This window comes from Pelophylax lessonae (genome assembly GCF_965119305.1).
Source record: "Pelophylax lessonae genome assembly, chromosome: 1".
Classification (NCBI taxonomy): Eukaryota; Metazoa; Chordata; class Amphibia; order Anura; family Ranidae; genus Pelophylax; species Pelophylax lessonae.
In genome coordinates, this window is record NC_138768.1 from 890710080 (window position 1) to 890736025 (window position 25946).

The 25946-nt window shown below is 46.8% G+C and overlaps 1 protein-coding gene across 1 annotated transcript in view; it reads right to left on the reverse strand.

Annotated features, from left to right (window-relative positions):
• Positions 1–510: 510 nt before the first annotated feature.
• Positions 511–25946, reverse strand: part of GGT6 (gamma-glutamyltransferase 6) — a 42499-nt gene continuing 17063 nt past the window's right edge. The window contains exons 2-4 of the mRNA XM_082253933.1: positions 6729–7096; positions 3815–3928; positions 511–1752 (exon numbers count right to left, since the gene is read on the reverse strand). Of these exons, the coding sequence (XP_082110059.1) occupies positions 557–1752; positions 3815–3928; positions 6729–7096 (1678 nt within the window). The 3' untranslated portion in view covers positions 511–556. The remainder of the gene's footprint in view (positions 1753–3814; positions 3929–6728; positions 7097–25946) is intronic.

A 25946-nucleotide genomic window follows, 5' to 3' on the forward strand; every position in this document is an offset into this window, starting at 1 on the left:
AAATTCAAGATTGAGTTGACAGTAGTGATAAAATGATCCACCGCTGCCAAGCCCTTAACGTTGGGTCATTCCATTAAATCCTGGTCCTGGAAGCTTCCAGTAAATCCAAGCTGGTGACATTCCATTAAATCCACCGTAAGTGTAACTTTGTTTAAGACTTGGGAGGTGCCCTACATGGGGCTTCATCTTTGCCTGACTGGAACAACAAAGGTACACTTACACTGGATTTTAACAGTGTTAACAGAACACTCACAATCAAGATAATCTGAATTCCTGGGATCTGAGCATCCAGCCAACTCCCCAACAAACATCGGTACCATATTAAAAGATAAAATACTATTTAGCTTGCCGAACATAACTGAAAATAGAACTTTTCGTCTATGGAAGCCATCTTGGAGGAGCTTATTTTCCACATTAAATCTATGGAAGCCATCTTGGAGGAGCTCATTTTCCCACATTAAATCTATAGAAGCCATCTTGGAGGAGCTTATTTTCCACATTAAATCTATGGAAGCCATCTTGGAGGAGCTTATTTTCCACATTAATTAAACAATGTCTAAAATCCTGCAGGATAACAGCATGGTCCATGAGACTTCATAACATGAACGTGTTCTGCCTGAACTTCCACTGCCACTACCGGCTCTGTGCTGTTACCCTGCAGCCCAAAGTACTCCATCCAGGGCTCAGAGCCTCCAGGTTGAACCTCCACCAGGGATCCAGTCACAGATTCTGTCAGATCCTTCTCCAAGAGGAGATGACTTATAATAACTTGAGCCTGGGAGAATGGTACTGAACTTCCCCCATAAGCAGACAACCCCATCACGTCATTATCTGCCCCGTATATCAGCACTGTTGGACAGGCCCAATAACGGGGTCCGGAGCTCTGTGAGGATCCCTGACCCTGAACAAAGTCACTGAGAAGGATCCCTGTAGATGAAGAAACAAACCCAGATCCAAAGGTGCTGTTGAGTGTGAGGGACAACACAAAGATATCTCCGGAAATGTCAACTATGATGACATTGCTTCCAACAGGTGCCAGGTTCCATGTGGGCAGCTGAAAGGGAGAGAATTGGGAAGACAAGTCTCCAGGCCAGGCTCCACCCTGTGCATACATAGTCTTTGAAGAATTTAGGAGAAGCTCAGAAACCGACTCAATGCTTTGCTTACGTTGTTCTTCGTAAATCTTTTGAACTGAGTTGGAGAGGATTTTCCCAGCAGTGGGACCACCAGAAGTGAACAAAGTTAGTGAATCTAAATGAAGGGTCAGTGGATCTTCAATGGTAAGATGTCTGGAGATGGACTCTTTGAATTTCTCATCTTCTGTAACCCCAATGTCACTCATCATGCTGTGTATGAGGTCATCTGAAAGCACGGGGTCTGACACTGAACTTCCAATCTGCTCCAAGAGTTTGCCCAGTGTGGGATTTTCTACTCTCTCTCCGACATCTTTTAGATTTTGTTGAGGATCACAGAAGAGGCTCCGCAGACCCTCAGAGCTTAGAACCTTCTGGTGATTTGCCACAAGAGCAGCATGGAGGCTGGAGTCCACCAAGAAGCCCTTATCTGCTAGAATGACAGCAGAACTTACTAGCTGAGCCCAGGGTTTTGTCCCGTACTTCTGATGAAGCACCCATAACCCCTGAAGAACCTGAGGAACTCCATATGAAACTGACGAGGCTTCTCTGGGCATTGCATTTAATACTGAGATATTCTGTGAGGCTTTATTTAAATAAATGGATGAGAAGACTCCACCTGAAATGACATATGGCGAGATGACTTTTAGCTTCACGCTAGTTATATTAGATGGTTTCATTCCAGCAAAAAAGAGAAAAATTCCACATAAACCAATTATTTCCTAATTCCCCCTGAATTCCACTAGTCCCCTCCCTCTTACCTCTTCAAAAACCCCTCTTTTTTTCACAAATCAACAAGCTTCTTTCCTCCACCAATCAACTTCCAATTACTCCATACACTCTACCAATTACTCCATACACTATACCAATTACTCCATACACTCTACCAATTACTCCATACACTCTACCAATTACTCCATACACTCTACCAATTACTCCATACACTATACCAATTACTCCATACACTCTACCAATCATCTATCAGGTGTCCAATTGCCCACAATATTCCACCAGTCACCTACTTACTTCTCCAGTGATCTCTTACACTTCACCAATAATCTAGTACTTTAGGATGGAACATCTTTATTTCCAAGATCTACCTATTCAAGGTGCCCCCCTCCCTGAAATGCAGCATAAAAATGCCTATATTTATCTCCCTCAACTTCTGCATTGTAGGGAGTTATGTCATCCTCCTGCCGAGATGATCCTGGGGAATGCCATATAGCCAAAATATCACAAGAAGATCCCGTGGCACAGTGTAGGATCATCTTCTTGCAAGATCTGGGCTACCTCAACATTCTCAGAGATCTGGCCAGAAGACGGGAGGATGATGCTGCCACCTGCACTACAGAAGTTAAGGAAAGAAAAGTATATTATCTAATTATATTTCCTCCACAGGTACTTTTATGTAGCATTTTAAGGAGGGGAGGTGTGGCGACTTGAATAGGTGGGTACTCCCGTTCACTTTCTACCCTCTTATGTATAGGTCTGACCAATCACCTTCTATATCTCAATGTATAGGTCCTCTCAGTTACCTTCTACCCCCTGGCATGCAAGTCCTCTAAATCACATTCTACCCCATGATGTATAGGTCCTCCTAATCACCTTTTATTCCACAATGTGTAGTCCCCCCCCCCCCGCATTGTGAAGGCCCCCCCGAAGTGTAGGTCCTACCAATCACCTTCTACCCCTCATTGTTTATGTCCTTCCAAACATCCACCCTGTGATGTGTAGGTCCTCCCAACCACCTTCTACATCTCAGTGTATAGGTCATGTCAATTACCTTCTACCTCCTAATATTAGGGGAGATATTATGGTTGGGAGGGTCTACATATGTACCCCCTCATCCCAATCACTTTGTACCCCGATGTGTAGGTTCTCCCAATAACCTTTTTCCACCTAATGTGTAGGTCCTTCCTAGTAACTTCTACCCCTCAATCTGTAGATCCTCCTATTTACCTTCTACTACTCATGTGTAGGTTCTACCAAACATCTTTTACCCCTGGTGTATAAATCTTCCAAATGATCTCCTCCCCTCGGTGTATAGGTCCTACCCATTACCTTCTACCTCCTGATTTGTAGGCCCTCCCGAAATCTCCCCACGTGTAGATTTTCCCTATCACCTTCTATTCCATGACATGTAGGTCCTCCCAACCAACTTCTACCCCCAAGGCGTACTGTATATCCTCCCAATCACATTCTACTCCTCATGTGCAGGTCCACCCAAACCTCTTCTACCCCTGATGCATAGGTCTTCCCAATCATCTTCTACTCTGAGATATATAGGTCCTCCTAATCATCTTCACCTTTTGATATGTAGGTCCTCACAATCACTTTCTACCCCCATGTTAAGCCCCCCCCCCAACCACAATCACTTTCTACCCCCATGTTTCAGCCCTCCCAACCACAATCACTTTCTACCCCCATGTTAGGCCCTCCCAACCACAATCACTTTCTACCCCCATGTTAAGCCCTCCCAACCACCAAAACCAATCACCTGCTACCCGGAACATGTAGTTCCTTTCATCACCCTTTAGTCCCCTCACCTTCCCATGTGTAGGTCCTCCCAAAACATCTTCTGCACTTGATGTGTATCTATAGGTCCTCCCAATCACATTTTACCCCCTGTATACAGTAGTCTGTAGTATTGATCCTTCAGATGAAGACAGACAATCACTTACCCAAGCTGGAAGTGTGTGGGTGTACAACCACCAAACAGAGCACAGCAGAGATTCCTGCATCAACCACCGAACCCCCCGACTGGAGGACATCCCGAGCCAACATGGAGCATGTCTCTGTCACCATGGAAAGAAAAGAGTTATGTGATGGTTGTGAGGAATAATTGGGATTTTATAATAAAATGATTACTTTTGAAAACGGGGGTTAGTCACATTCTGGATCTGTTCTTTCATGATGAAGATGTGTCTTCCTCATTCCTCATTTCTTTTCTTTTTTTTTATCAGATTATTTTTATTGATTTTGTCATTAGAAATAAGGATGAGTGTAAGCAACAATCCTAATTATTTATACCCCAATATACAAGGCACATACTCCAGTATTTATACCACCTTCATCTAATTAGCATGGCAGTGTGTCCAAACAGAAAAACAGAGGTTAATTATACAAGAATCTGATGGGAGGTGTGAAAATTGTGGTTCCCTCTCAAATTTAAATCTTTCATCCAGTTCTTGGGTATGTGTTACCCTATCATCAGTGGTAGTGTCATTTTATTGAAAAAAGAAGTTTGGTTCCTCAAGCCAAAAGGGAGAAAGTGGGATTTTATAGGCAAAGGTAATTATTATTCATTTTATTAAAAGAATTGCATATAAATGTAAAAAACAAGGAAAAAGAAACAACAAAACAACAACATTGGTTGTATAAGTAATGCATATTACACAATTGACAATTTATGAACCATTTTACTTATTAAATGGTGATTCCTGGTTGTAGAACTAGGGTTCCACGCGTTTCGGCATATATTGCCTTTGTCAAGGAAAAAACATCACCATATTCTAGACTTCAGGAATATCTGTGCCCATAAGGAAGTGGGGGGGAGGTTTCAGGTCCTGTGCCCACCAGGCTTGTTACTGGATCCTGGGCCTATTGGTCTCAAGTATACGGATAACACCTCTTAGGGATGAATAGGGTCCTGGGGTATGTAGCAAACCCCAAGCTTCTATGTGTAACCACAACGCTCCTGGTTTCCGTTTAGAAAAGGGGATAAAAGACACTGGGGTCCTCCGATTGGTCCCAAAGGTGTAAGCATGTAATCTAAAGGATTTAAAATTTAAAGGAGAGGTCCTTGGATTGACAGATTTCCGAGATCAGTAGGAGGAGCTGACCCTCTTCCGAGGATACAGGGTCACTGAATCTCTGTTTTTGTTAAATGCTTGTCCTCTGCCACAGATGCATAAGTCTCTGTTTGATATCCTGAGGGAGCAGTAGGAGGCTGAGGTGTCTAGGCAGGTGCAGACCGCTGGCTCCGGATGTTCACTCCTCGCTGGTTGGAGCGGAGTTGTCATTTTATTGCACCCCTGACAAACCCAGACTGCTCTGAACGCTACACCAACCTATCAGGGAGCTATTTAAGTATTGTAAAAGTTCACAGCAAATTATTCCTCTCAGTGTTCCCCTGAGGAGGAAGGAGCAGGGGGAAAAGTCAGAGAGGATAAAGGAGAAGGGGGAAGACTTGGCTATGAGAAAGAATGAGGGGGGAAGACTCAGATAGGAGGAAGGAGCAGGGGGAGACTTAGAAATGATGAAGGAGCAGGGGTAAAACTCAGAGAGGAGGAAGGAGCAGAAGGAAGACTTGGAGAAGAGGAAGGAGCAGGGGGAAGACCCAGAGAGGAGGAAGGAGCAGGGGGAAGACCCAGAGAGGAGGAAGGAGCAGAGGGAGACTCAGAAATGATGAAGGAGCGGGGGGAAGACTCAGAGAGGATCAAGGAGCAGAAGGAAGACTTGGAGAAGAGGAAGGAACAAGGAGAAGACTCGAAGAGGAGGAAGGAGGAGGGAGAAGACTCGAAGAGGAGGAAGGAGCAGGGGTAAGACTCGAAGAGGAGGAAGGAGCAGGGGTAAGACTCAGAGAGGAGGAAGGAGCAGGGGAAGATTCATAGAAGAGGAAGAAGCAGGGGGAAGATTCAGAGGAGGAAGGAAAGGGGGGAGGACTCTGAGGGAAGGGGAAAGGAGCAGAGGGAAGACACGGAGAGGAGCAAGAAGCAGGGGTAAGACTCAGAGAGGAGAAAGGAGCAGGGGGAAGACTCAGAGAGGAGGACAGAGCAGAGGAGGAGACTCAGAAATGAGGGAGGAGCAGGGGTAAGACTCAGAGACGGGAAAGGAGCAGGGGGAAGACTCAGAAAGGAGGACAGAGCAGAGGAGGAGACTCAGAAATGAGGGAGGAGCAGGGGTAAGACTCAGAGAGGGGAAAGGAGCAGGGTTAAGACTCAGAGAAGAGGAAGGAAAAGGGGTAAGACTCAGATAGGGGAAAGGAGCAGAGGGAAGACTCGGAGAGGAGGAAGTAGCAGGGGGAGGACTTGGAGAGGAGGATGGAACTGGGAGAAGACTCAGAGAGGGGAAAGGAGCAGAGGGAAGACTCAGAGAGGGGAAAGGAGCAGAGGGAAGACTCAGAGAGGGGAAAGGAGCAGAGGGAAGACTCGGAGAGGAGGAAGTAGCAGGGGGAGGACTTGGAGAGGAGGATGGAACTGGGAGAAGACTCAGAGAGGAGGAAGGATCAGGGGGGAGATTCAGGGAGGTGGAAGGAGCAGAGGGTAGACTCAGAAATGAAGAAGGAGCGGGGGGAAGACTCAGAGACGAGGAAGAAGCTGGGGGAAAGTCATAGAGGAGAAAGGAGCAGAGGGAAAAGTTTTACATTTTTTGGGCTATAGTGCCACCTGGGGGGGGGGGGGGGTCACCATTTTCATCATTGCTTTACATTTGAAACAGGAAAAAGATAAAGTAGAGTTGAAAATTATATTCATGAATTGATATCACTAAATAGTAAAATACCAAGGAAAATTATAAAACAAACTATTTACAGCTTTCTTAAAATACCCCTAAGCGGTCATAGGATTCTATACAGCACTAGATTATATTCCTCACCAGAGTCGGTGATGGCTGCTGCTTGGTGGAAGGTGCCCCCAGAATGGTGATGGCCAGAAGAAGAGTGTCCATCTTCATCTCCCTCATCCTCTTCCTGGTCCGATGTTTGGGAATCATGGTGGTGGTGGTGATGACCTTGTCCCAGCTCCTCATGGTTGGTCAGTGATGGGGGAGCCCCGGGAATACTACCTTCTGAGGACTCATCAGGGTGGACACTGAACCCCGCCTGTGTGGCCGGTGTTTCTGCATTTCTGAACTGGACGTCATACAAGACAAAGCCGACAGCCACCACCAGCAGAAGTAAGGAAGAGAAGATTCGAAAACAGGATTCTCTATAGCGTTCTCGGATGATGGGCGATGATGGCTGGCTGCAAGAAGAATGACAATGATATATTCTATATATCATCATAGAAACTCATTCTAATCTCACCAAACCAAATTATGTGACTGGGTATCTCATCCCTAAAGCAATATTGAATACAGAGTCATGGAATGGGACTTTGAATAGGTTTTAATCTGTATAAAATAAATAAATATTTTTTTATTAATTGTATATGTATTCGATATTCTATATATATTCATGTTTGGCATCTTATCGCCTCTTCATATCTCTCTGAATCGCCCACACCTACCTCCACAATCCCTGACTATGTCAGAGGAAGGGTGTACCATATCTAGCAAAAAAAAAAATGTTCTGCTATCATTATGGCATGGATTGGCATTGATTTGACATATGAAGTAGTGTAGTGATATGAATGTACAATGTATATGTAAAGCGCTGCGTAAATTGACAGCGCTATATAAGTACCTGAAATAAATAAAAATAATAAATAGTGTTGGCACAAGTACTATAGCAAATTAAAGGTAGATTAGGGTTTAATGGCAGGATTGCAAAGATGTAAGATGTTAGGGTTAGGTTTAGAGATAGTGGAAAAGGTTGGGCTGAGGGACAGAGGTAAGGTAGAGGATTAGTGTAAAGGGTAAGGCTGAGGGATGGAGGTAAGGTTGAGGGTTAGTGGAAAGGGTAAGGCTGGGGGATGGAGGTAAGGTTGAGGGTAAGTGGAAAGGGTAAGGCTGAGGGATGGAGGTAAGGTTGAGGGTAAGTGGAAAGGGTAAGGCTGAGGGATGGAGGTTAGGGTGAGGATTAGTGGAAAGAGTTAGACTGAGGGATGGAGGTTAGCGTGAGGATTAGTGGAAAGGGTTAGGCTGAGGAATGGAGGTAAGGTTGAGGGTTAGTGGAAAGGGTTAAGCTGAGGGATGGAGGTTATGTTGAGGGTTAGTGGAATAGGTTAGGTTGAGGGATGGAGGTTATGTTGACGGTTAGTGGAATAGGTTAGGTTGAGGGATGGAGGTAAGGTTGAGGGTTAGTGGAATAGGTTAGGTTGAGGGATGGAGGTAAGGTTGAGGGTTAGTGGAATAGGTTAGGTTGGGGGATGGAGGTAAGGTTGAGGGTTAGTGGAATAGGTTAGGTTGGGGGATGGAGGTAAGGTTGAGGGTTAGTGGAATAGGTTAGGTTGGGGGATGGAGGTAAGGTTGAGGGTTAGTGGAAAGGGTTAAGCTGAGGGATGGAGGTTATGTTGAGGGTTAGTGGAATAGGTTAGGTTGAGGGATGGAGGTAAGGTTGAGGGTTAGTGGAAAGGGTAAGGCTGAGGGATGGAGGTTATGTTGAGGGTTAGTGGAATAGGTTAGGTTGAGGGATGGAGGTAAGGTTGAGGGTTAGTGGAATAGGTTAGGTTGAGGGATGGAGGTAAGGTTGAGGGTTAGTGGAATAGGTTAGGTTGAGGGATGGAGGTAAGGTTGAGGGTTAGTGGAATAGGTTAGGTTGAGGCATGGAGGTAAGGTTGAGGGTTAGTGGAAAGGGTAAGGCTGAGGGATGGAGGTAAGGTTGAGGGTTAGTGGAATAGGTTTAGGTTGGGGGATGGAGGTAAGGTTGAGGGTTAGTGGAAAGGGTTAAGCTGAGGGATGGAGGTAAGGTTGAGGGTTAGTGGAATAGGTTAGGTTGAGGGATGGAGGTAAGGTTGGGGGTTAGTGGAATAGGTTAGGTTGAGGCATGGAGGTAAGGTTGAGGGTTAGTGGAATAGGTTAGGTTGAGGCATGGAGGTAAGGTTGAGGGTTAGTGGAATAGGTTAGGTTGAGGGATGGAGGTAAGGTTGAGGGTTAGTGGAATAGGTTAGGTTGAGGGATGGAGGTAAGGTTGAGGGTTAGTGGAACAGGTTAGGTTGAGGGATGGAGGTAAGGTTGAGGGTTAGTGGAATAGGTTAGGTTGAGGCATGGAGGTAAGGTTGAGGGTTAGTGGAAAGGGTAAGGCTGAGGGATGGAGGTATGGTTGAGGGTTAGTGGAATAGGTTAGGTTGAGGCATGGAGGTAAGGTTGAGGGTTAGTGGAAAGAGTTAGGCTGAGGGATGGAGGTAAGGTTGAGGGTTAGTGGAATAGGTTAGGTTGAGGGATGGAGGTAAGGTTGAGGGTTAGTGGAATAGGTTTAGGTTGGGGGATGGAGGTAAGGTTGAGGGTTAGTGGAAAGGGTTAAGCTGAGGGATGGAGGTAAGGTTGAGGGTTAGTGGAATAGGTTAGGTTGAGGGATGGAGGTAAGGTTGAGGGTTAGTGGAATAGGTTAGGTTGAGGCATGGAGGTAAGGTTGAGGGTTAGTGGAATAGGTTAGGTTGAGGCATGGAGGTAAGGTTGAGGGTTAGTGGAAAGAGTTAGACTGAGGGATGGAGGTAAGGTTGAGGGTTAGTGGAATAGGTTAGGTTGAGGGATGGAGGTAAGGTTGAGGGTTAGTGGAATAGGTTTAGGTTGGGGGATGGAGGTAAGGTTGAGGGTTAGTGGAAAGGGTTAAGCTGAGGGATGGAGGTAAGGTTGAGGGTTAGTGGAATAGGTTAGGTTGAGGGATGGAGGTATGGTTGAGGGTTAGTGGAATAGGTTAGGTTGAGGCATGGAGGTAAGGTTGAGGGTTAGTGGAATAGGTTAGGTTGAGGCATGGAGGTAAGGTTGAGGGTTAGTGGAATAGGTTAGGTTGAGGCATGGAGGTAAGGTTGAGGGTTAGTGGAATAGGTTAGGTTGAGGCATGGAGGTAAGGTTGAGGGTTAGTGGAAAGAGTTAGACTGAGGGATGGAGGTAAGGTTGAGGGTTAGTGGAATAGGTTAGGTTGAGGGATGGAGGTAAGGTTGAGGGTTAGTGGAAAGGGTTAAGCTGAGGGATGGAGGTAAGGTTGAGGGTTAGTGGAATAGGTTAGGTTGAGGCATGGAGGTAAGGTTGAGGGTTAGTGGAATAGGTTAGGTTGAGGGATGGAGGTAAGGTTGAGGGTTAGTGGAATAGGTTAGGTTGAGGGATGGAGGTAAGGTTGAGGGTTAGTGGAAAGGTTATTCAGACAGGTTTAGGGTTGGAATAGGTTACTTAGTACAAGGCTTGTGTGTCTGATTACTGCTGCAGGGAAGACCATGTGCTATAATATTTATATATAGTATATGTGGACAACAAAAAATATTTTGCGGAGCACCGTTTAAAAAAGGCAAAACCTCATGTGGAGGAAACCCATGGACCAATACTCCCGAAAAAAAGTTGACCATCTTTAGAAGTAAAATAAACTGCGTACAGCCACAACCCAGCAGAGTGCACCCACAACCCAGCATAGAGCACCCACAACCCAGCAGAGAGAACCCACAACCCAGCAGAGAGCACCCACAAACCAGCAGAGAGAACCCACAACCCAGCAGAGAGCACCCACAACCCAGCAGAGAGAACCCACAACCCAGCAGAGAGCACCCACAACCCAGCATAGAGCACCCACAAACCAGCAGAGAGAACCCACAACCCAGCAGAGAGCACCCACAAACCAGCAGAGAGCACCCACAAACCAGCAGAGAGCACCCACAACCCAGCAGAGAGCACCCACAAACCAGCTGCATACAAACACACAAAGGTCTAATGATAATCGCCCGTCGCCCTGTATGGCAACTGTGTGAACATCCAATCAATCATTCTTTAGAACAATTATAGCATACACGTGCCATCCTGTTGACCCAGACTCAATAATGTCATACATGTCTATCCTCATACTGAGCCAGACTTAGTGATGTCATACATGTCTATGCCCATGGATCAATGATCAATGATCATACACATGTACCCTCATACTGGCCCAGTATTAATGATGCCATACACGTGTACCCTCATACTGGCCTAGGATTAATGATGCCATACACATGTACCCTCATACTGGCCTAGGATTAATGATGCCATACATGTGTGCCCTCATACTGGCCTAGGATTAATGATGCCATACATGTGTGCCCTCATACTGGTCCAGTATTAATGATGCCATACACATGTACCCTCATACTGGCCCAGTATTAATGATGCCATACACGTGTACCCTCATACTGGCCCAGTATTAATGATGCCATACACATGTACCCTCATACTGGCCTAGGATTAATGATGCCACACACGTGTACCCTCATACTGGCCCAGTATTAATGATGTCATACACATGTACCCTCATACTGGCCTAGGATTAATGATGCCATACATGTGTGCCCTCATACTGGCCCAGTATTAATGATGCCATATACATGTACCCTCATACTGGCCTAGGATTAATGATGCCATACATGTGTGCCCTCATACTGGTCCAGTATTAATGATGCCATACACATGTACCCTCATACTGGTCCAGTATTAATGATGCCATACACATGTACCCTCATACTGGCCCAGTAATTGAACACCTCGGCTAGCCTAACAACAAAGAGATTTTACCAATCCTGCCAAATAATTCCTCCCCTGGTCTGTAGAGGTAATAGATTGTCCCCAATCATACACTCTGATGAAAACAAGCAAAAGAGAATCTGCGCTAGATAAAAATGACAAACATCAGAGTGAATGAATCAATAATAAAATAAATATATAAATAAATATACCAGCAGCTCGCACGGGTCAATAGACCAAACCCAACAAAGAATGCAGTAATACGTGCAGCGCTGGCAGCAGAGTGACGTGTGTGTGACAACAAATCACACATAAACCACAGTGATAAATGTATACAAATACAATAATAAATATATAAGAATCATGCATGAGAATCCAGGAAGTGTCCTTATAATAAAGAAGTGTCCAAGAATAATAAAGTGAAAACACACTCCGGTAGTGAAGAAAAACACTATCCTTAGGGAGAAACCACAAGTCCCAGCATGCATGTAGAGCCAATCTTCTCAACTCTTGGGGGGGCACCAACAAGTGTGATAAGAAAAATTGTCCGCTTACCAAATAGATATGGTCTCCAAATTAATGGACAAGCCTTAAGCGCTTTTGAGGATTTACCTCACCAGGTAGAAATCACCGGGGGAATTCAAAGGGCTGCAGATGATATACAAAATCCAACAGCCATGAAAATAAATAGAAGGATCCACAGCGTAATACAGGGAAAATAAATTACATTTATTGTAAGATGATACAATCACATTATACACTCACATGACACAATCGTATGATACACTCACATGACACAATCATATGATACACTCACATGACACAATCATATGATACAATCACATGACACACTCATATGATACAATCACATGACACACTCACATGATAAACTCACATGATACACTCACATAACACACTCACATGACACACTCACATGACACACTCACATGACACACTCACATGATACAATGTATAAACGAACATGTGTATAAATCCTAGGCGAAGCGGCTGCAGCGTTCCTGTAAGAATCGGCCGTGGGGCGTAGTGACATCACGTCTGGCCGATTCTTACATGGGGAATCTCAACCAACGCAGGGCACTCCCAACCAACACAGGGATTCCTAACCAACACAGGGCATTCCCAACCAACACAGGGCATTCCCAACCAACACAGTGATTCCTAAACAACACAGGGCATTCTCAACCAACACAGGGCATTCCTAACCAACAAAGGGCATTCCCAACCAACACAGGGACTCCTAACCATCACAGGGATTCCTAACCATCACAGGGCATTCCCAACCATCACAGGGCATTCCCAATCAACACAGGGCATTCCCAACCAACACAGGGCATTCCCAACCAACACAGAGATTCCCAACCAACACAGGTATTCCCAACCAACACAGGGCATTCCCAACCAACACAGGGATTCCCAACCAACACAGGTATTCCCAACCAACACAGGGCATTACCAATCAACACAGGGCATTCCCAACCAACACAGGGCATTCCCAACCAACACAGGGATTTTCAATCATCACAGGGCATTCCCAACCAACACAGGGCATTCCCAACTAGGGTTGCCACCTCATCCCTTTAAACCAGGACACACATTAATTACACAGGTTCTGTGGCTGATTAGGGTGGTAATTAAACCCACTTAGTGCCTTATCTGCATTATATCAGCCTCAGAACCTGTGTAATTAATATGTGTCCTGGATTAAAGGGATGAGGTGGCAACCCTATTCCCAACCAACACAGGGCATTCCCAACCAACACAGGGCATTCCCAACCAACACAGGGATTCCTAAACAACACAGGGCATTCTCAACCAACACAGGGCATTCCCAACCAACACAGGGCATTCCCAACCATCACAGGGATTCCTAACCATCACAGGGCATTCCCAACCATCACAGGGATTCCTAACCATCACAGGGCATTCCCAACCATCACAGGGCATTCCCAATCAACACAGGGCATTCCCAACCAACACAGGGCATTCCCAACCAACACAGAGATTCCCAACCAACACAGGGCATTTCCAACCAACACAGGGATTCCTAACCAACACAGGGCATTCCCAACCAACACAGGGATTCCCAACCAACACAGGGCATTACCAATCAACACAGGGCATTCCCAACCAACACAGGGCATTCCCAACCAACACAGGGCATTCCCAACCAACACAGGGATTCCCAACCAACACAGGGCATTCCCAACCAATACAGGGATTCCTAACAAACACAGGGCATTCCCAACCAACACAGGGCATTCCCAGCCAACACAGGGCATTCCCAACCAACACAGGGCATTCCCAACCAACACAGGTCATTACCAACCAACACAGGGATTCCCAACCAACACAGGGCATTCCCAACCAACACAGGGCATTCCCAGCCAATACAGGACATTCCCAACCAACACAGGGCATTCCCAACCAACACAGGGCATTCCCAACCAACACAGGGCATTCCCAACCAACACAGGTCATTACCAACCAACAAAGGGATTCCCAACCAACACAGGGCATTCCCAACCAACACAGGGCATTCCCAGCCAATACAGGGCATTCCCAACAAACACAGGGCATTACCAACCAACACAGGGCATTACCAACCAACACAGGGATTCCTAACCATCACAGGGCATTCCCAACTAACACAGGGCATTCCCAACCAACACAGGGCATTACCAATCAACACAAGGCATTCCCAACCAACACAGGGCATTCCCAACCAACACAGGGATTCCCAACCAACACAGGGCATTCCCAACCAACACAGGGCATTACCAACCATCACAGGGATTCCCAACCAACACAGGGCATTCCCAACCAACACAGGGATTCCTAACCAACACAGGGCATTCCCAACCAACACAGGGCATTCCCAGCCATCACAGGGCATTCCCAAGCAACACAGGGCATTCCCAACCAACACAGGGCATTACCAACCAACACAGGGATTCCTAACCAACACAGGGCATTCCCAACCAACACAGGGCATTCCCAGCCAACACAGGGCATTCCCAACCAACACAGGGCATTCCCAGCCAATACAGGGCATTCCCAACCAACACCGGGCATTACCAACCAACACAGGGCATTCCCAACCAACACAGGGATTCCTAACCATCACAGGGCATTCCCAACCAACACAGGGCATTCCCAACCAACACAGGGCATTCCCAACCAACACAGGGATTCCCAAACAACACAGGGCATTCCCAACCAACACAGGGCATTCCCAACCAACACAGGGCATTACCAATCAACACAGGGCATTCCCAACCAACACAGGGCATTCCCAACCAATACGGGGATTCCTAACCAACACAGGGACTCCTAACCAAGACAGGGATTCCTAACCAACACAGAGCATTCCCAACCAAGAGAGGGATTCCCAACCAACACAGGGCATTCCAGACAGGGATTCCCGAATCCCAACATCTTAGGGTGTTCCCGATCCCAGGTGCTCCATATTGTGAATATCTCCCAGGAAGAGCCTGGAGTCCGATGATTGTCCACCTCAGGAACCTCCAACATCCGGAAGAAGTCACCCCAAATCTCATCCCTTCACCCACATATGTGCCTGCCATACACTGCAAAGCCTTATCCGGGCTCCCTGCTCCACCCACAATCTGCCCCTCCTTCCCTGCTCCACCCACAATCTGCCCCTCCCTCCCTGCTCCACCCACAATCTGCCTCTCCCTCCCTGCTCCACCCACAATCTGCTCCTCCCTCCTTCCCTGCTCCACCAACAATCAGCCCCTCCCTCCCTCCTTGCTCCACCCACAATCTGCCCCTCCCTCCCTGCTCCACCCACAATTTGCCCCTCTCTCCTTGCTCCACCTACAATCTGCCCCTCCCTCCTTGTTCCACCTACAATCTGCCCCTCCCTCCTTGTTCCACCCACAATCTGCCCCTCCCTCCCTGCTCCACCCACAATTTGCCCCTCTCTCCTAGCTCCACCTACAATCTGCCCCTCCCTCCTTGTTCCACCTACAATCTGCCCCTCCCTCCTTGTTCCACCTACAATCTGCCCCTCCCTCCTTGTTCCACCCACAATCTGCCGCTCCCTCCTTCTTACCCCCAATGTTATTATTTAATGCTTTGTGTGGGGTCTTCAGGCGGGTCACATGATGCTCTGTTTCCTCCTCACTGATCCCACGTTGTGGGGTACCCCCCCCAGCCAGCCAGCCCACTTTTTTCATCAGGACTGAGGGCTGCTGAGAGGAGTCCTGAGGTAGGGAGTTGTGATGTGTTCAGGAAGCTATTACTGCCCTCTGCTGGCACCTCCAACCAGCCGTGATCTGATTGCATTGCATAGAGAAACACAGAGACCCAGTAATGACAACACCGGGTATAAAATGCGTTTCGAAATGGAAATATTTTTAGTGCAACTGTAAATGTGCATGGCACTCTGGTACTATGAGTGCGGGGGAGTGCGGGGGAGGGGGGGTGAAGGCCGAGGTGTCTGCATGGGGCCATTATTATTGGAGATGGCGGATTGTTTTCATGTTGTGTGGGAAAATATGCAAATTCTCACTCATTCCCGCACTGCATCCAATGAGATCACAGCCTGAGTGTATTGAGGAACACACACAGCACCTGCACTGCCTCTTCCCTGACACCCATCCCTGCCTCTTGCCTCTTCCCTGACACCCATCCCTGCCTCTTCCCTGATAGGGATGATCGAATGGTTCGGGTTGACCATCGGTTCGACCCGAACATTGGCTGTTCGAGGTTCGGCCGAATTCCGAACTTTTTGCAGAAAAAGTTCGGAATTCGGCAACCAGAACCGCCCAAAATGCAATGGGACAGGAAATGGGCTTTAAAAGCCCGTGATTGGACCAGAACCATTAGTAAAAGCCAATTGAGGGGGCAGGAGAATGCTAGGAATGTGATTGGAGTGACTAGGGGGTCCCTAGGCCAATCATTGGTGAATACGCCCCCCAGTATATAAGATAGCCCCCGCCAAATCTCTAGCATTGTAATACAGGGACATGGAAGAGAATGGAAGCAGTTCTGTTACTTCTGCTTCAAAAGTGTCATTTAGCATTTATTAGTGTGAGGAAAGAGATATCTAGTGTAGTTAGGGTGCTATTTTCCACTTTAGTTATATGCAAAAATCTAGTTTCTGTAGGGAAAGTGTTAAGTGTTACATTGTGTTACAAGTGTTACAAAAACGCCTGCAATAACACACCTGGGCGTTTTTTTTTGGCGCAGGCGTTTTTTTGGGCATTTTTTGGGGGTCTTTGGAGGCAGGCAAAACATCTGAACTTCTGTGTAGGGGTATATACACACACACACTTATATGTATATATACCCATACACATATATAGGTGTGAAAGTAGCAGAACACTATACTTGCGCTAATGAAATAATTAACACCAATATGGCTCCGCTCCTATCACACCTATATATGTGTATAAAAACATATAAGTGTGTGTGTATATATACCCCTACACAGAAGTTCAGATGTTTTGCATGCCTCCAAAGACCGCAAAAAAATGCCCAAAAAAACCCCTGCAATAACACACCTGGGCGTTTTTTTTTGGACATTTTTTTGGGGTCTTTGGAGGCAGGCAAAACATCTGAACTTCTGTATAGGGGTATATATACACACACACTTATATGTATATATACACATACACATATATAGGTGTGATAGGAGCGGAGCCATATTAGTGTTAATTATTTCATTAGCGCAAGTATAGTGTTCTGCTACTTTCACACCTATATATGTGTATGTGTATATATACATATAAGTGTGTGTGTATATATACCCCTATACAGAAGTTCTGATGTTTTGCCTGCCTCCAATAACCCCCAAAAAATGCCCAAAAAAACGCTTGCTACAAAACCGGCAAGGTGTGAAAATAGCGAAGCCATATCCCTGTTCTATATTAATTCTAATACAAACAATCTTTTTTTCTGGTTCTGGACATGCTACAGAGCTGAGACTTCACAGGTACAATTTTCAGACCCCCCCCCCCCCCCCCCCCGACACTAAATTCAAAGAAATCTCATTATTTTTTTTTTTTTTTTTTTTTTTCAATAATTGGCTCTCTATCAAAAATTACAATTTTTAAGAACTTTTTTTTGTGTGATTAATAGTCCATGGGGCATGACCCAGAACCCTAGGCACTTTTTAGGGGCATTTATTGGGTTTTAGGGCTTCAAAATGGTGTTTTTTGATTACCGAAGTTCGGGTCCCATTGATTTCAATGGGGTTCTGAAATCCGGGCCGAACTTTTGGGAAGTTCGGGTGTTCTGGTCGAACCGAACTTTTCAAAAGTTCGATCATCCCTATTCCCTGACACCCATCCCTGCCTCTTCCCTGACACCCATCCCTGCCTCTTCCCTGACACCCATCCCTGCCCCCTCACTGACACCCATCCCTGCCTCTTCCCTGACACCCATCCCTGCCCCCTCACTGACACCCATCCCTGCCTCTTCCCTGACACCCATCCCTGCCTCTTCCCTGACACCCATCCCTGCCTCTTCCCTGACACCCATCCCTGCCTCCTCCCTGACACCCATCCCTGCCCCCTCACTGACACCCATCCCTGCCCCCTCACTGACACCCATCCCTGCGTCTTCCCTGACACCCATCCCTGCCTCTTCCCTGACACCCATCCCTGCCCCCTCACTGACACCCATCCCTGCCCCCTCACTGACACCCATACCTGCCTCTTACCTGACACCCATCCCTGCCCCCTCACTGACACCCATCCCTGCCTCTTCCCTGACACCAATCCCTGCCTCCTCACTGACACCCATCCCTGCCTCTTCCCTGACACCCATCCCTGCCCCCTCACTGACACCCATCCCTGCCTCCCTGACACCCATCCCTGCCCCCTCACTGACACCCATCCCTGCCTCTTCCCTGACACCCATCCCTGCCTCTTCCCTGACACTCATCCCTGCCCCCTCTCTGACACCCATCCCTGCCCCCTCACTGACACCCATCCCTGCCTCTTCCCTGACACCCATCCCTGCCCTCTCACTGACACCCATCCCTGCCTCTTCCCTGACACCCATCCCTGCCTCTTCCCTGACACCCATCCCTGCCCCCTCACTGACACCCATCCCTGCCTCCTCACTGACACCCATCCCTGCCTCTTCCCTGACACCCATCCCTGCCCCCTCACTGATACCCATCCCTGCCTCTTCACTGACACCCATGCCGGCCTCTTCCCTGACACCCATCCCTGCCTCTTCCCTGACACCCATCCCTGCCTCTTCCCTGACACCCATCCCTGCCCCCTCACTGACACCCATCCCTGCCTCTTCCCTGACACCCATCCCTGCCTCCTCACTGCCTGCCTCTTCCCTGACACCCATCCCTGCCTCCTCACTGACACCCATCCCTGCCTCTTCCCTGACACCCATCCCTGCCCCCTCACTGACACCCATCCCTGCCTCTTCCCTGACACCCATCCCTGCCCCCTCACTGACACCCATCCCTGCCTCTTCCCTGACACCCATCCCTGCCCCCTCACTGACACCCATCCCTGCCTCTTCCCTGACACCCATCCCTGCCTCCCTGACACCCAGCTGTATCCAGACATACAGGTCTGACGCGCTCCACTGGTAGAACCCAACAAACCGGCTGTGCTGGTGACAGGTGAAGGATACGACTCCCGGCTTCCCTTCCCCCACACTACAGTATACATCACTTCTAAGCAATATACACACAGATCTCTGGCAGGTATACGGCTATCAGTGTTTCGCTGTGTGGAAAGGACTGATGTGTTCACCAATCAGGGAAGGTACAAATCCATTTAAAATCCGCCAGGTTATTCATTGTTCACCAAATCGGTGAATGTGGTGACCGGCCTCTGTGGTCCATCTAATGATGGCAAAACCCAACGCCAATCAGAGGTCCGGATTGGAGAGGAGGGTGAATGCCCCCTTCTACAACATCATGGGGACAACCCCAAGGGGGGGTTTAAGGCATGCATGGCCTTCGTCTTCATTCACACCAATGCGTTTTTTCATGCTTTTTGCAGAAACGCAGGACATTTTTTTAACATGGGTTCCTATGGAAGGCGTTCACATCCATGCATCTTTCTGCCTCTGCTTTTTTGGAAAGGGTTCAGGGACTTTTTCACCACCGACCTTCCCAACTCTATTCTGACACTTCGCTCTTACGTGTAAAAATCAACATTTTTTTGCTAAAAAATTACTTAGAACCTGCAAACATTATATATATATATATATCTATCTCTCTCTCTCTCTCTCTCTCTCTCTATATATATATATATTTTCTTTTTTTAAGCAGAGGTTCTAGAGAATAAAATGGTGGGTGTTACAATTTTTTTTGTCACACCGTTTCGTGCAGCATTTTTTTTAAACGCAATTTAAAAAAAAAAAAACCCTTTCATGAATTGAAAAAAAATAAAAAGAGTAAAGTTAGCCCAATTTCTTTCTATAATGTGAGAGATAATGTTACGCAGAGTAAATAGATACCTAACATGTCACGCTTTAAAATTGCATCTGACCGTGGAATGGTGGCAAACGACGGTGCTTAAAAATCTCCAAAGGCGACGCTTCAAAAAATGTTAACGGCTAACAGTTTATAGTTTCAGAGGAGGTCTTGGGATATTATATATTATTGCTCTCGCTCTAACGATCGCGGTGATATCTCACATGTGTGGTTTGAATATGTTTACGTATGTGGGCGGGACTTGCGTTTCTGCGTGCGAGCTCAGAGGGACGGGGCACTTTACATTTTTTTTTTCTTAATTGATTTAGGCTCCGTTCACATCTAGGCGTTTTGGGGCGTTTTTGGGGAGTTTTTCTGCTCTAGGATCAGCTCTCAAAACGCCCAACAAGACAAATCCTATTCATTTCAATGGCCCCTGTTCACATCTGAGCGTTTTGACGCTGTATACAAAACGCCCAACGCTCAAAAAAGTACATGAGCTTCTTTTTGGGCAGATTACAGGCGTTTTCCATTGATCTCTATTCAATCTAAAAACGCCTGCACAAAAATCGCGGTAAAAATCGCGGTAAAATCGCGGTAAAAAACGCCGCAAAAATCGCGGTAAAATCGCGGTAAAAAACGCGCGAAAAACGCTACGCTCAGGTGTGAATGTAGCCTTACACTGTCCATTAAAAAAATTAAAAAAAATGTTTTTAATAATTTTTATTGCTGTGAGAAGGAATGTAAACATGTGACAGTAATAGGAGTGACAGGTACTCTTTATGGAGGGATCGGGGGGAATGTGACAGTAATAGGAGTGACAGGTACTCTTTATGGAGGGATCGGGGGGAATGTGACAGTAATAGGAGTGACAGGTACTCTTTATGGAGGGATCGGGGGGAATGTGACAGTAATAGGAGTGACAGGTACTCTTTATGGAGGGATGAGGGGGAATGTGACAGTAATAGGAGTGACAGGTACTCTTTATGGAGGGATCGGGGGAATGTGACAGTAATAGCAGTGACAGGTACTCTTTATGGAGGGATCGGGGGGATGTGACAGTAATAGCAGTGACAGGTACTCTTTATGGAGGGATCGGGGGGAATGTGACAGTAATAGGAGTGACAGGTACTCTTTATGGAGGGATCGGGGGGAATGTGACAGTAATAGGAGTGACAGGTACTCTTTATGGAGGGATCGGGGGGAATGTGACAGTAATAGGCAGTGACAGGTACTCTTTATGGAGGGATCAGGGGGAATGTGACAGTAATAGGAGTGACAGGTACTCTTTATGGAGGGATCGGGGGAATGTGACAGTAATAGGAGTGACAGGTACTCTTTATGGAGGGATCGGGGGGAATGTGACAGTAATAGGAGTGACAGGTACTCTTTATGGAGGGATCGGGAGGAATGTGACAGTAATAGGAGTGACAGGTACTCTTTATGGAGGGATCGGGGGGAATGTGACAGTAATAGCAGTGACAGGTACTCTTTATGGAGGGATCGGAGGAATGTGACAGTAATAGCAGTGACAGGTACTCTTTATGGAGGGATCGGGGGGAATGTGACAGTAATAGCAGTGACAGGTACTCTTTATGGAGGGATCGGGGGGAATGTGACAGTAATAGGAGTGACAGGTACTCTTTATGGAAGGATCGGGGGAATGTGACAGTAATAGGAGTGACAGGTACTCTTTATGGAGGGATCGGGGAGAATGTGACAGTAATAGGCAGTGACAGGTACTCTTTATGGAGGGATCGGGGGGAATGTGACAGTAATAGGAGTGACAGGTACTCTTTATGGAGGGATCGGGGGGGAATGTGACAGTAATAGGAGTGACAGGTACTCTTTATGGAGGGATCGGGGGAATGTGACAGTAATAGGAGTGACAGGTACTCTTTATGGAGGGATCGGGGGGAATGTGACAGTAATAGCAGTGACAGGTACTCTTTATGGAGAGATCGGGGGGAATGTGACAGTAATAGGAGTGACAGGTACTCTTTATGGAAGGATCGGGGGAATGTGACAGTAATAGGAGTGACAGGTACTCTTTATGGAGGGATCGGGGGAATGTGACAGTAATAGGAGTGACAGGTACTCTTTATGGAGGGATCGGGGGAATGTGACAGTAATAGGAGTGACAGGTACTCTTTATGGAGGGATCGGGGGGAATGTGACAGTAATAGGCAGTGACAGGTACTCTTTATGGAGGGATCGGGTGAGGAATGTGACAGTAATAGGAGTGACAGGTACTCTTTATGGAGGGATAGGGAGGAATGTGACAGTAATAGGAGTGACAGGTACTCTTTATGGAGGGATCGGGGGGAATGTGACAGTAATAGGAGTGACAGGTACTCTTTATGGAGGGATGGGGGGGGGAATGTGACAGTAATAGGAGTGACAGGTACTCTTTATGGAGGGATCGGGGGAATGTGACAGTAATAGGCAGTGACAGGTACTCCTTATGGAGAGATCGGGGGGAATGTGACAGTAATAGGAGTGACAGGTACTCTTTATGGAGGGATCGGGGGAATGTGACAGTAATAGGAGTGACAGGTACTCTTTATGGAGGGATCGGGGGAATGTGACAGTAATAGGAGTGACAGGTACTCTTTATGGAGGGATCGGGGGGAATGTGACAGTAATAGGCAGTGACAGGTACTCTTTATGGAGAGATCGGGGGGAATGTGACAGTAATAGGAGTGACAGGTACTCTTTATGGAGGGATCGGGGGAATGTGACAGTAATAGGAGTGACAGGTACTCTTTATGGAGGGATCGGGTGAGGAATGTGACAGTAATAGGAGTGACAGGTACTCTTTATGGAGGGATCGGGGAGGAATGTGACAGTAATAGCAGTGACAGGTACTCTTTATGGAGGGATCGGGGGAATGTGACAGTAATAGGAGTGACAGGTACTCTTTATGGAGGGATCGGGTGAGGAATGTGACAGTAATAGGCAGTGACTGGTACTCTTTATGGAGGGATCGGGGGGAATGTGACAGTAATAGGCAGTGACAGGTACTCTTTATGGAGAGATCGGGGGGAATGTGACAGTAATAAGAGTGACAGGTACTCTTTATGGAGGGATTGGGAGGAATGTGACAGTAATAGGCAGTGACAGGTACTCTTTATGGAGGGATCGGGGGGATGTGACATTAATAGGAGTGACAGGTACTCTTTATGGAGGGATCGGGGGGAATGTGACAGTAATATGCAGTGACAGGTACTCTTTATGGAGGGATCGGGGGGATGTGACAGTAATAGCAGTGACAGGTACTCTTTATGGAGGGATCGGGGGGGGGATGTGACAGTAATAGGAGTGACAGGTACTCTTTATGGAGGAATCAGTACAATCCCTTCAAGCCGAGGCCGCCTATTTGCGTTCCATCGGTGATAGGGGTTAAGTTTCCTGCACTCTTATTTACGCTTCAATGATATACAGTATCTCACAAAAGTAAGTACACCCCTCACATTTTTTGTAAATATTTTATTCTATCTTTTCATGTGACAACACTGAAGAAATGACACTTTGCTACAATGTAAAGTAGTGAGTGTACAGCTTGTATAACAGTGTAAATTTGCTGTCCCCTCAAAATAACTCAACACACAGCCATTAATGTCTAAACCGCTGGCAACAAAAGTGAGTACACCCCTAAGTGAAAATGTCCAAATTGGGCCCAATTAGCCATTTCCCCTCCCCGGTGTCATGTGACTTGTTAGTGTTACAAGGTCTCAGGTGTGAATGGGGGGAGGTGTGTTAAATTTGGTGTTATCGCTCTCACTCTCTCATACTGGTCACTGGAAGTTGAACATGGCACCTCATGGCAAAGAACTCTCTGAGGATCTGAAAAAAAGAATTGTTGCTCTACATAAAGATGGCCTAGGCTATAAGAAGATTGCCAAGACCCTGAAACTGAGCTGCAGCACGGTGGCCAAGACCATACAGCGGTATAACAGGACAGGTTCCACTCAGAACAGGCCTCACCATGGTCCACCATAGAAGTTGAGTGCCGTGCTCAGCGTCATATCCAGAGGTTGTCTTTGGGAAATAGACATATGAGTGCTGCCAGCATTGCTGCAGAGGATGAAGGGGTGGGGGGGGGGGGTCAGCCTGTCAGTGCTCAGACCATACACCGCACACTGCATCTAATTGGTCTGCATGGCTGCCATCCCAGAAGGAAGCCTCTTCTAAAGATGATGCACAAGAAAGCCTGCAAACAGTTTGCTGAAGACAAGCAGACTAAGGACATGGATTACTGGAACCATCTCCTGTGCTCTGATGAGACCAAGATAAATGTATTTGGTGTCAGATGGTGTCAGGCGTGTGTGGCGGCAACCAGGTGAGGAGTACAAAGACAAGTGTGTCTTCCTACAGTCAGGCATGGTGGTGGGAGTGTCATGGTCTGGGGCTGCATGATTGCTGCCGGCACTGGGGAACTACAGTTCATTGAGGGAACCATGAATGCCAACATGTACTGTGACATACTGAAGCAGAGCATGATCCCCTCCCTTCAGAGACTGGGGGGCAGGGCAGTATTCCAACATAACGACCCCAAACACCTCCAAGGTGACCACTGCCTTGCTAAAGAAGCTGAGGGTAAAGGTGATGGACTGGCCAAGCATGTCTCCAGACCTAAACCCTATTGAGCATCTGTGGGGCATTCTCAAATGGAAGACGGAGAAGCGCAAGGTCTCTAACATCCACCAGCTCTGTGATGTCATCATGGGGGAGGGGAAGAGGACTCCAGTGACAACCTGTAAAGCTCTGGTGATCTCCATGCCCAAGAGGGTTAAGGCAGTGCTGGAAAATAATGGTGGCCACACAAAATATTCACACTTTGGGTCCAATTTGGACATTGTCACTTAGGGGTGTACTCACTTTTGTTGCCAGCGGTTTAGACATTAATGGCTGTGTGTTGAGTTATTTTGAGGGGACAGTAAATTTACACTGTTAGGGTCCTTTCACACGGCCGCTCCGTGTGTCCGCAAATCATCCCATCCATTTGTGGATGATTTGCGTACATAATGTAAGTGAATGGCACTGCGGATGTCAGAGGAATTCCATCCGCTGACATCCGATTTTCCTCCTTTCAGTTCTGTTCCGTTTTTTCGAATGGAACAGAACCCCATTTTTCATCCGTTCCAAAAACGGAAAGGAAGGAAAATCGGATGTCAGTGGTGTCATCCGCTGACATCCGCAGTGCCATAGACTTACATTATGTCCGCATATCATCCGCAAACGGATGGGATGATATGCGGGCACACGGAGCGGATGACACAAATGTCATCCGCTCCGTGGAAAAAAAAAAAAAAGTCCCGCAGCGGAGCGGCCGTGTGAAAGGAGCCATATACAAGCTGTACACTCACTACTTTACATTGTAGCAATGTGTCATTTCTTCAGTGTTGTCACATGAAAAGGTAGAATGTGAGGGGTGTACTTACTTTTGTCAGATACTGTATATATATATAGGAGTTTACCTTTTTGATATGAATTCCTGAAATAAATGAACTTTTTGATGATATTCTAATTTTATGAGATGCACTTGTATATACTGTATACTCCTATACCCTCACCTGTATATATATATACCTGTATACCCTCACCTGTATATACTGTATACACCTATACCCTCACCTGTATACACCTATACCCTCACCTGTATATACTGTATACACCTATACCCTCACCTGTATATACTGTATACTCCTATACCCTCACCTGTATACACCTATACCCTCACCTGTCTATACTGTATTCTCCTATACCCTCACCTGTATATACTGTATACTCCTATACCCTCACCTGTATATATATATACCTGTATACCCTCCCCTGTATATACTGTATACACCTATACCCTCCCCTGTATATACTGTATACACCTATACCCTCACCTGTATATATATATATATATATACCTGTATACCCTCACCTGTATATGCTGTATACACCTATACCCTCACCTGTATATACTGTATTCTCCTATACCCTCACCTGTATATACTGTATACACCTATATCCTCACCTGTATATATATATATATATACCTATACCCTCACCTGTATATG